This window comes from Uranotaenia lowii, chromosome 2, assembly GCF_029784155.1.
Source record: "Uranotaenia lowii strain MFRU-FL chromosome 2, ASM2978415v1, whole genome shotgun sequence".
Taxonomy (NCBI): domain Eukaryota; kingdom Metazoa; phylum Arthropoda; class Insecta; order Diptera; family Culicidae; genus Uranotaenia; species Uranotaenia lowii.
Window position 1 is genome coordinate 334,379,970 of NC_073692.1, and position 12,592 is coordinate 334,392,561.

Consider the following 12,592-nt stretch of genomic DNA (forward strand, 5'->3'; position numbering starts at 1 on the left):
CCCCATATGGTAGGCCATTTGAGGATCAGCGCAGGAACCAGCCTGAAGAATCGGAAAACAATCAAGCTGGTCGGAGAAAGCGGTGCGCTCGCTGCAACGACACCGATTGTTACAGAGGGGGAATGTGCCCAGCGATCTCGAGAAAGTGCTTTAACTGTGGCGTGAAAGGACACTACACGGAAACTTGCCAACAGTGGAAAAGAATTAATCGAATGGATGCAACTACAAGCGAGGTATCGGAGGAAAAGGATCAGGTATGAAATAAGCAAACTACATATATTTGGTGCCCCCCTCTAATATAACATAAACCTGTTTTGTTTTATAATCAATCGGTTGAACCGGTGTGTTTCTTTTAACAAAGTTACTTGACAAAATAAATTTAAAAAAAATGTCTGTTTAAGTTGGTTTTTCTTTTAAGTTGGTAACAACATTCCTTTCTTTTCCGATCTTTTCTCGGCAGATGATAAGAAATGTGCCAGTAGACGACGCGATTGTCAATTGTCGTGTTGGATCATCTGAACCAATTTCGTTTTTAGTCGATTCTGGAGCGGATGTAAACGTCATTGGGGGTAACGATTGGAAATGTTTGGAATCAGAATATAATGTAGGATCAGCTGTTTTAAAAATAATCCACCAATTAGATTTTCCCGAGTTGAGAGCTTACGCAACCAAGTGTCCTATGAAAATAAAAACTGCGTTTGAGGCTGTAATAGAAGTAATTGGAGCTGAGAAACCGGTCATCAAGGCAACATTTCTAGTCATACCGGAAGGCAATCGATCCTTGTTGGGGAGAGATACATCAAGTAAGATGAAACTTCTCAAAGTTGGTCTTTCCGTAAATGTCTGCTCATCAAAAAGCAATACTGCTGTTTTCCCGAAAATGCCAGGGGTGAAAGTCAAATTCACTATTGACGAAAGCGTCCTTCCAGTTAAAAATGCATATTTCAATGTCCCGGCTGCCTTTCGGGAGGCTGCAAGGCAAAGGTTGTCCGAAATGGAGGCTCGGGGGATTATAGAGAGGGTATTAACGGCCCCCACATGGATTAGTGGCATGTCGGCAATTCCAAAAGGAAAGGAGGATTTCCGATTGGTAGTGAATATGAGAGCGCCGAACAAGGCCATCAAACGAGAGTATTTTCGACTGCCTCTTATAAACGAAATGAGAACGAAACTTCACGGTGCCCAGTACTTTGCCAAACTTGATTTGACAAGTGCTTACTACCATCTCGAGTTAGCCAAAGAATCTAGGGACCTGACAACCTTCCTTTCCGAAAACGGAATGTACCGTTTTACCCGATTGATGTTCGGGGTAAACTGCGCCCCAGAGATATTTCAAAGAGAAATGTCTCGCATTTTCGAAGGATTAGAAGGGATTATAATTTATATAGACGATATCCTCGTGTTTGCGGATACGATCAAAGATTTGAGACTTAAAGTAGCTCAAGTTCTAGGCATACTGAAGGCTAATAACTTGACGGTCAACCAGGAGAAATGCGAATTTGATAAGCAACGCATAACATTCTTAGGGCATCTATTAGATAAACATGGGTTTCACATAGATGAATCGAAAATCAACCATGTTCGCAAATTCAGAGAACCCAAATCAGCATCTGAACTACGCAGTTTTTTAGGACTAGCTTCCTTTGTAAGTGCCTACATTAAGAATTTCGCGGATATTACAAGCCCTCTCTGGTCGGTGGCAAACGAAAAGACTTGGAGTTGGGGCCCTGTACATAGTAAGGCTTTCGAACAGATAAAAAAGAATATCGTTGAGTCCACAGTAGCCTTAGGCTACTTTTGTGAAGTAGACAAGACCATACTATATACCGATGCGTCCCCTATCGCACTGGGAGCGGTCTTGGTCCAGGAATCCGCTGAAGGAGAGAGGAGAATTATAAGTTTTGGATCGAAAGCATTAACCCCAACGGAAAAGAGATATGCTCAGCATCAGCGGGAAGCCCTAGCAGCAGTATGGGCAGTTGAACATTTTTCTTATTTCCTATTAGGACGTCATTTCACATTAAAGACAGATGCAAAGGGGGTGAGCTTTATTTTGAATCGATCGAGAGAGGACTCGAAAAGGGCGTTAACCCGAGCCGACGGATGGGCATTAAGATTAAGTCCTTACAGCTATGAGGTTGAATTCGTGAAAGGTAGAGAAAACATTGCTGACCCTTCGTCAAGGTTGTACGTAGGAACTGATGAACCATTTAGCGAGGAATCGAACCCCTGGGAGTTGGCCGTGCTTGAAACAAGTAACCCGCAATTTTTGACGAACGACGAAATTTCCAAAGAAACTTCCCGTGATGAAACATTGGCTGGCGTCCTAGAAGCACTGAAATCAGACATTTGGTCAACACGACTACGAAGGTTTGATCTGGTGAAGGCCGAACTTTACGAGAAAAATGGACTCTTATACAAAGGAGGCTGCGTTGTAATTCCTAAATGCCTCCAAGAAAAAACGCTGAATATCGCTCACAGTGGACACCCATCCGCTGCCAAACTAAAATCAATTCTCAGAGAACGAGTATGGTGGCCGGGTATTCCTTCGGATGCCGAGAACTGGGTAAATGGATGCAAAGTATGCGCCGCCAATGGTAGGCCTGAGAAACCAACGCCGATGAAACGTATTCCCGCACCCAAAAACGTTTGGGAAACTATTGGAATTGACTTTAATGGCCCCTACGCTCACTTTGGAGGAATTTACATTCTAGTAGTGGTTGACTACAGATCTAGATTTCTCATAGCAAAAGTAGTAAAATCTACAAACTTCGACCAGACTAAGAAAGTACTTGACGACATATTCGGTAGAGACGGATTTCCAGATTGTATTAAGAGTGACAATGGGCCACCGTTCAACGGTGCGGAATATAAGTTGTATTGTAGAGAAAGAGGGATACAAACTGTATATTCAACACCTCTTTTTCCACAGCAGAATGGTATGGTCGAGAACTATATGAAACTTATAAACAAAGCTATGTCTGCTGCTATCGTGTCAAAGACAAATTTCCACCACGAGCTGCAAGCGGCTGTGGAATCTCACAATGCAGCCAAACACCGCGTTACCAAATTATCCCCAGAAGAGGTAATGCTACGCAGAAAAGTTAAACGAGGTCTACCTTTAATGAACAGAGGAGTAATTCACGTTGATGATCAACTGTTAGACAAAGTGGATTATGAATCAAAATTGAAGGCCAAACAGCGAGAAGATATTCGCCGTGGGGCAAGGCAGTGTAGCATAAAACCGGGCGATCACGTGATTGTTGAACGACTTAAGAAAACTAAGGGAGACACAAGATTCTCTCTTAAAAGATTTACCGTTTTAAGTGAGGATAACGGCAAACTTCGCCTGACAGACGAAACAGGAAACATAATGGATCGTCATGTTTCACAGACAAAGAAAGTCCACAACTGGAGAGACGAGGAAAGTGAGCCATCTAATAGTGAATGTCTGAAGGAGTCAGTCGTCGAGCCACTGCAGAGGCCCGTAAGAGACAGAAAGAAACCTTCGCACTTGCGGGATTATGTGGACACAATCGAGAGGAAAGATTTGCAAATGTGACTGTGCTGTGAATAACATTCAGCCATTGTTTAGTTTAATTAAACGCTATATTAAATACAATTTTTTTTCTTCTTTTTCTTCGGAGAGGGAGGAGGATGTGAGTAGCAATATTATGAGAACATCCCTATACGAAACATAAGTATCATCCACAGATAATCTGGCAGCACTGCAACGTCGGCCCGTTTCGCCCGCTAAACGAATGACAACTGCGGGGAACCTATCTGTCACTTCACGCGAATACGCCTTCCTCTTTTGCTGTGCAGCCGTCGAGAAGGTAAGTCCACATCGGGCGAGTCTCCGCGTGAACGAGAACCTAGTCCCACACGATCGAAAACGGGAATGCAATGTTTTGTTCGTACGAACGATGTTCGAAAGATCGAACTGTTCTCATTCGTTCGAACGAAAACAAGAATACGAAATTGCCTAACTTTCGAACGAATGTCATTCGATCGAAAACAAGAATAATGGTGAATAACTCAATGCTTAGTTTTTAATAACTTAAATAATTACACTCAAAAAAATTAACAAGTAATTAAATATAAATATTTTTTATATTTTTTTCATTTCTGAGTGTACACAGCAAAAAATTTCTAAAAGTACACGGAATCTAAAAAACGAGTGATCTATTTTTTCTTGAGTGTAATTGCAAAAAGATGTAATTTTAAACTCCTTTTGATGTAATATTATACTTTTTTCAAAAATAGGATAGAAATAAACTGTTTTGATGTAATTTTACATTGCGTCGTGTAAAAATCAACCGGTCAATGAAATTTATGTCACAAACCGTGTAAAGTTAGATCTGTTTGATTTAAAATTGAATGCAAATATTTAACTGTCGTAACCTTTCCCCGTTTTTGCACTGATTTGATGAAGTGAAATCAGTGCAAAAACGGGGAAAGGTTACGACATTAACTTCTGCCTTTTTATATTTCGTTAGTTTGCGCACAAAGTAAACAAGTCGAAAAATTATTCGGAAACGGGTCGATCAAAGGCGTAGCTACCTACAGCAGCACTTCTAGAGTTTTTTTAAGTTGTAAGTATACGTGAAATGAAGAATGCGGTTGAAACTGACAAGTTTTTTCTCCATTACAGCAAAGGTCAGATTTTTGCGCAGAGGCTGATATCCGGACAGTTATTATCCGGAGAAACTTTTGTCATTCGAGTGTCCAAGTGCTGACCGAAAGATCATGATGTTCCGGAACCATTCGAGGATACTGATGACGCTGATCTGTAAAAACATCCCCGTGGAATCATCGGATGCAACAACAATTCCAGCTTGACGCTTTCCGTGATGGAGTTTTAATTTTCAGTTTTGTAAATAAATGTGAATTAAAAATAATACATGTGAGCGTATTCATTCAAAGACAAAAGCAAAAACCTGAATATTTAGCAAAAATATCAATATTTACAATAATAAATTTAAAAATTTACATCCCTGTGTATTTTTACACGACGGCTTTTGTGATCCTATCTCGTGCATTGATTTCAATCTAAATTTACACGCCTCAAAAATTACATCCTTGAAAAAAATTAAACCGTGATAGAATTTTACATCAAAATCGATGTTCCGTTTTCGTGCATCGTTTTCGATCTAAATTTACACGAATTTTTCTTGCTGTGTAGCATGTCTACAGGAAGTTGGTGTTCGACGATTTTAGCTTTTTGTCAAGTCATTTTGCTCTGGTTAATATTAGCGAAGATCGCAAAGGAACTGCTATATTGATCCGAAAAAGTATTGCGTTTTCAAACGTTGTGATGAACCCAAATGGACGATTGACTTCAGTTGTTATTGGAGGAATGAGGGGTAAGCGAATGTGGATGACACAATTCATTATTTGAATAACGCCCGACAAATCGATTCCTTACAAATGGGGAGCAAAACGATTTGAAATTTCGTAAGTCACGTTACTCGAGTCGCAGAATAAGCCCTACTGTTAGCATTTAGAGTCACTCTAAGTGGCTGATAGCGTTTACGTTTATTAGCAGAGGCAACCTATAAGCACATAAGTTCACAGGCTCAGTCACAGTGTCACATCGGGAGACCTGCAACTCATTTCTGCAACCGTCGTCGCCTAATGTGTTTTTTCAGGAATTTATCACACTTTGGTATGCTTCCCTAGCGTAATATGGACAAGGCTTAAGAAAACTTGATTGCAATGCTGATTATAAAGGACGGTGGCACTTCTTGATTTTTCTCTATCACTTGAGCTTTGGGAAACTTAGTTCTAAGCTGAAATTTGAAGGATTTCGATATTGAAATATTCCTAGTCCTTTAAAAATGAGAGTTCAAACCCAACGAGCAGCAGATTGGATTCAAGGATTGTGATTAGTTTTTTTTTTCAGATTGCTCTGGCGCGATAAAAATCAAAGAACATAATTTGAGAGTCCATTACATACAACTTTATTGGATAGTAGTTAGTTTGCGTTCATAAACTAGGAAAGGTGTTCCCATTTTAGTAAGTTAGTGCACAATGTTATTTTTAATCAGCAAAGGCTTGTTTCGCAAGATGCTGATTTGGTTGGTATGGGTGCTCGAAACTACGCATGAGGTGGCAGCTACAATACACGACGACTGACCACGACGACCAGGTCCTTGTTTTGTTGTGGTATGGCATTATTGGCACTAATGACGCTGATGATTGGGGGCTTTGCTACGGGATACGGGAGGTTTTTTTTATCCTAGGGAACTAACAGCAGGGTCCACAGGCCGGGTACGGCGCACACAAATCACCGCAAGGGGGAGGAACACTCGGAGTGCAAGGATTATCTGTTGGGAGAAAGGGAAGCTTTAGAGGAGGTCGTGTATTTATTTTTAAGTTGTAACTTACAGCAAGGCATACAGTTCGGCGTAGGAAGTCCAACTGGTCCACAGTCACCCTGAGGAATACAGCCACACGGGTCCCCGACGGTAGGGCAGCTTGGGTCACAAACCGGGCCACAGGGACCGCAAGGACCACACGGAGGGCAGGGTCCACAAGGTGGGCAAGGTCCACAAGGTCCGCACGGGCCACAAGGTCCACAAGGCGGCGGGGTACAGCAATCAACGCCACATGGATTACAACCGCTGCCCACCGTCGAAACGCGGCAGTTTTTGGGACACACCGGATTGCTTTTGTTGCCCATGGTGACGTTCCGGAATCGGCGGGCCCAGGTACTCGGACAACAAGTGGCTTCCGGTTTGGTCAGGCAGCATGGTTTACCCTGGAGAGGAGAGAAGTGTTTATTTTTAGGGGAGTTCTGGAAACTGGGGAAATGGGCCAATCATACTTGACATTCTGTGCGGGGACAATCATGCTGAAGACCATTTCGCTTCAGGCACTCGCAGTTGGCAATGAGAATTCCTCCCCGGAGTTCACGGCTTTTGCAGGTTCGGGCCGGTACCTGAGGAAGGAGAAAAGTGTTACGGATTAGTGTAGGGAAATTATTGGGGAGCACAGGTAGAGCACAAAGGTGGGAGGCACCTTTGTAACGTACCACCTTTGTACACTTACCTCTGCTCTTTCGGAGTTCCTCAGCCGTTATTGCACCTAGCATCGTTTGAGTGTTCCGCAAGTTGGATCACACGGGGAGCATTTAGGAGGTTTAGTGAACTCGGTACAAGTAGGCACGCAGCAGTAGTTTGTTGGCGGAGGAATCTGGACGATCTGCGGTTTCGGTTGGCAAACCATCGTAGTGCAAATTTCCTTGGGTTCGACAATGGTCCTGGGGGTACAGACGATCTTGGGATCCGGGACAATGCGTTTGTAGTACAAGATCTTGGGATCTGGAACCACCCGCTTCCGGTAGATGATGCAGGGTTCCACGTAAGTCCTAGGCTGGTAGATGATTTTGGGCTCCACGATGGTTTTGTTCCGCGGGACTACGTGCTTATCCACTACGGTGCGGCAACAGTTCATGATCTTCCGCTGGGCTACGACTCTTGGCGGTTGCTGGACTGTGATGTATCGGGGACCGCAGATGACCGGGGGACAAACCGATCGGCATTGGGGCATACAGTTCAGGTCATGGGCCGTGTAGGTTTTCGGAACGCAGGGATCGCAGAGGCTTCCGGGTACGCATGGCGGAGGACAGGGACCCTTTGGGAATCGGATAAGGAAGTTGTGCACTTGGTGGATGATGAAAAGCTTTGAAGTATACAAGCAGTTACCCGTTCCCCTTTCCTAGCTTCGCGGTATTAGTAGATACGCTTTCCGCGACAGTACATTTCTTCGTAACGGATATCCGGAATATTGGGTTCCTTGCGACGTAGATTCCAGCTATAGTGCACCGTGTCAGTGCTATCGAATACGATCAGGGGGCGTTTCCACCAGCAAAGGTAGGAAGCGGAACGGGGTGACTGCCAACAATACAACAAATGTTTCAAATAAGCTTATCGGAACAAGGTTTGTGGTAATGGCAATGTTCTGTTGATTGGTTCATTGGAAACTTAATAGATGCGTTAATAAAATTCAATTTTTTAAGGTCCAAACAAGAACTATGACCAAATTTAACTTTCTATTTTAAAACTTTCTATCGTAATCACGAAATTGAATTCCGTTCAAGATGTACGACGAATGATCTACTTTTTCATCACAGTTTAGAGCTTTTTCTTCCAGAGTTAAGGGGTGAGATACTAACGTAAACTTCCTTGTTCCTTTCGGTTGCACTAGCTTACGAAACTATTCTAGCATTACATTAAATTCGATTTCAGAGAGCAACCTATTTGAAGGGCTTTACAACAAATGATAAACTCGATAAAATTCAACACTCAACCCAAGGGATTCAATTTTACGGAACAAATCACCACCAAGGATGATCGGTAAAATGTCACCCTTCATCTTCAATTTTAACACTCCGGGAGTCTTCGATGATCCCATAGCACGGCACGGTAGGTCCCACTCCAAAATAATCATGGAACAGACCTTCCCTCCTACCTTGGCACATCACTCCCGAAGCTCGAAACGACATTGATCCAAATACAAACACTATTTCAACGAGGCGAAAATAGTATCGATTTGCAAGTAGTTATCACCCCACATTAATATCCCCTATCCAGGTCTCTCCCCTTCCGGTTCCAGGTGTTGGTGATACAAAAATTGATTGATTCTCGGGAGTGCAAGGTACTACAGAGCTACAGGAACGGGAAGGGGAAGACCCTTCAAGGAGACTTCACTTCGCAAAAAACCTATAAACTATTTCTCAATATTTGAAAACTTCGGGAAGGTCCCCAAAGGAGAGTTCCAAAACGTCCCTTCCCCAGCTCAAACTATACGGATGCGAAAACCCTCTAATGATGATGACGTAAGCACAAGTAGCAAAAACGATAGCGATGTTTGGTGCAACAGGATAGGGAACAGGAGTGGTCACATTTGTGACAGGACGAGGAGCAATGCGAGTGGCATCTTACGCAAGGATAGCACGGATAGCAGGGATCGCAGGGGGCACAGCACGGATCACACATTTTGTTCTGCGGTCTTCCGGTTTCTTCCGACTAGCACAAACGTTCCGGAATGTTCTGCAACGAAACGATGGGGGAAACACTTCAATGCCAATCCGAAAGTTCCCCTTTCCCCGAAAAACAAACTGTAAACGTTCCGGACCTACCTGAATATCGATTTAATCTGGGTCCGCAAAATCCAAAGGAACGGACGGCCTTCAACTCCCAAAAGTCCTTGACGAATGGAAAATCTTTCTTCCTTCCGCTTCAATAAAGTTGATCAGTCAGGAAACTCCCAAATTTTTCACGTTTTTTCCGGAAATAGTTTCGCCAAAACTCTTACTGTTTCAAAACTTGATGAAATTTTTGAGATTTTTCTTCACTTTTAATAATTTTTTTTGGACTACTTCCGACCTGGTCGAGTTTCGAATTGAAAGTGAAGAAAATTCATTGCCCCGAACGATGGTTTTCAGGCGCGGTTGTTATTTTCCGTTGCCATGACGGGCGTCCCGTAATAATTCGATAGCAACCCCTTTGGGCGGGGAGGAAATGCATTTGCGCCGCCAACCGTGTTTTGGAAATTTGAATTTTCCCAAACCGCCACCCTGGTTGGGCGGCAAGCACGTGGGTTTTGTTTTTGCGAAGCATGCTTGAAAAATAATTTGCGCCGCTCTCGTGGATGAAACGTGCGAGAGAGGGAGAATCGAGTAACTATTTGAGATATCAAAGCTCGTTTCCAATGCATGCTCGAACAGGAACATTGGTGTGCGTCTTTACTGATGCGTTACAAATGGGTCTGCTCGAATTTCTATCCAATTGACAAACCGGACAGTTTTCAGGGTTGATGCTATCGGTTTGGAAAGACTGCTAGCATGAACCGCGTGACCAGTTGGGTTTGCTTCTTGGATGTAATGGTTTCAAAGATAAAATAAAATTCAGCAGTTTTCAACGTAGATCGTTTAATTAGATAAACTTATACAACAGTTTGAAAAATCTGATTTCCAATAAATTTACTGTCCTTCCTTGAGGGTTAAAGAAATAGGGAAAATTTAAAGGGTTTATTTATTTTTTTTGAATATCAAAAATAACCATTTTTTGTACTCGCTTTTCTGAGTTTATAATTATGAAAATTTTGGTTAAATGTAATACTTCACATAACACAAAAGGTTGTTTCTACCGAGAGAACTTAAAATTGAGGCGCTTACGATCTGAGGGGTGCAAGTGCCGAAATTATGATTTCGAGAAAACGGAGCTCAAAGTATTTTTTTCTAAATCAAAATTATAGAATCACTTTTTCAGCTCAATTTTTGATGAAGTGTGTTTCAAGATGTCGGATATTAATGATTCTGAAAGAAAACCGAAAGTTTTTGCTATTTGTATGTTAAAACGGCGCACTACTTTTTTTTTGATATTCAACAAAATCAGATATGAGCAGGGGCGGTCCTAGAGTTGGCTCTTGGGGAGGGGGTGATTTTCCAAATTTTCAAAAATCAGTCAATAAGATGGATCGTAAATATTTGACGAAAAACGTTTATTTTGAGAAACAGAGTGGAAGAGAGGGAGGGGGGGGGGGGGTGAGGGTTTACAGTTGAAAATAAAACATGTATTTTGTAGGTTTGTAATTTGAAAACTTTGAAATTAGAAAAAAAAATAGTGAAAACTTTAAGCAAATTTTCTCAATATACTTATTTTGATATCCTTTTATAAAACCTCATCAAAATTTTGATGATTCTCATTTGCAACAATTCCAAAACAATTATTTGAGAATATTGTTCGTTAATATTTGCTCTGAATTAAAAACTGAATATTTAATTGTTTTTCTAAGGTATTGTACGAAGGTGTCGAATTTTTATTGATTCTTGTTCCAATTTTTCAATTTTTAAATATAGGTTTAATTCTTAATAAGATCATCAAAATCATATTCTTTGATATGAGGCGTTTGGAACTCCATTTTTATTTGTTTTTTCTTGAATTTCAAGCTATCATACTAGATTTTTAATTTTATTGTAACTGAATCCAAAGAAATTGTAACTAATTTGCAACGAATAATTTATGAAAAAAGTGAAAAGTAGTATTTTTTCTTCATGCTCTCAATATTTCCAAACTTTTTGTATAGTGTTTGAATGAAATAAAAGAATATTGAATATAGAGTTGATTTTTGGAGGTTAATCCTATTTCAATACTTCAGTGAAAAGTCATAATCAGTTGCAATAGAAATAGCCAAACTTTCAGATTCAGAGTGGGTTTTTTAACCCTAATTATTAGGCTGGATATCTACTCAAAATTTTGAAATATTATTGTGAAGATGAGCTCAAAACAGTATCGACGATATAATTGGTGTGAATCCTGAAATCCAGCCGTGTTGGTCAAAAATAAGAAAAATGTCTTCCGAATGTTCAACTTGAGCGAATGCTTTGTTTCCGAGAAAATAGTTGGGGATGACGGAATGGTTTTATCTCACCTGGGAAAAATTAAAACATGGGCAAGTGTTTGGAGCCTATGTTTAAAAATGATTTTCTAAATAAATTTCTGAACTTGATTTTTTATCCGTATTTATCCATCATCTCTAGTTTCAGAAGTAGTATTTTTTAGTATTAAAAAAAAAATTAATGGTCTCAGAACAACTTTATCGTAACTATTTCTTTCTTAATTACCTTAATTTTGAAAGTTTAAAACTAATGAATGTTTTTTTTTAAAAAAACTATTGGTCATTGTCAAAATTGTTTAATTGTGATAACGGCTCAAAATGTATGACGCTTTCCGATCCAAAGATGTGTAAATGCATAAAGCTAATAACGTAAAATATCACAGTAAACGAGACTTCGAAAGAAAAATAAATGATTAACTAAAAAAAAAAAAAAAATATTTCGAGAAAACTCATTTTTTATTTGATATGGCTATTTTCCATATAGGGTGAGTGCTCCTACTTTGGACCTAGAGCCTACTTTAGTCCTAAAACGCCGAAAATTGAAAATAATTCATATTGCTGGCATTAAATAAAGATATTCCTATGCACACAATGAATTCTTATTCTTCCTGAACCCTGCCATACCGTTTTTTGCCATTAAAAGTCTTTCTGATAAAATTTTCAACGTTTTTTAAAATGTACCTCTTCATCAGTGGTAAATCAGACAGCTCATTTAGTGGTGCGCGTATTGAGAAATTAGAGTGTTTAAGGAAAAATTACGATTTTTTACTTTCCAAGCTAAAGTTTAAAGGGAAATTACTTTCACTGTGAAGAATATGAACCATACTACCCATTTATTCAAAAATTCATGAAAATCAATGGAAAACTCGGAAAATTTGCAAAGGGTCCAAATATAGGAAACTTTCGACTTTGATGTTCCATGTTTAGACCTGACATCACCAAATCTTTGTATCAAAACCAACAAATAAACAATGTTGCGAATTTTTAATTGGGGCATAATTCGGGACCAATATTGAATATTTCCAACATTTTTGCCAGATTTCCGCAAATAAACTATAAGTAAGTAAACACAATCAAGTTTCAGCTATCGTTTTGCTGATAGAGCCTTCGGGGAATAAAAGTGTTTGTGATATTTATAACAGAAATTTTAGTTTTTTAAATATTAAAAAGCTGTAATACTATTTTA

At 40.2% G+C, this 12,592-nt stretch overlaps 2 protein-coding genes across 2 annotated transcripts; one reads left to right on the forward strand and one right to left on the reverse strand.

Annotated features, from left to right (window-relative positions):
- The first annotated feature begins 212 nt into the window (after positions 1–212).
- LOC129742992 (uncharacterized protein K02A2.6-like) lies at positions 213–3,562 on the forward strand. The gene is made up of 2 exons (XM_055734935.1): positions 213–254; positions 461–3,562. Exons 1-2 carry the CDS (start codon positions 213–215, stop codon positions 3,560–3,562), a joined length of 3,144 nt encoding a protein of 1,047 aa, XP_055590910.1.
- Positions 3,563–5,939: 2,377 nt separating this feature from the next.
- On the reverse strand, positions 5,940–9,446 carry LOC129742993 (keratin-associated protein 16-1-like). The gene is given in 7 exon segments (XM_055734936.1): positions 5,940–6,329; positions 6,391–6,763; positions 6,830–6,943; positions 7,054–7,703; positions 7,748–7,898; positions 8,949–9,056; positions 9,146–9,446. Coding segments are annotated over 6 exon segments (1,422 nt in total). The 5' UTR covers positions 9,003–9,056; positions 9,146–9,446; the 3' UTR covers positions 5,940–6,249.
- Between the last annotated feature and the right edge of the window lie 3,146 nt (positions 9,447–12,592).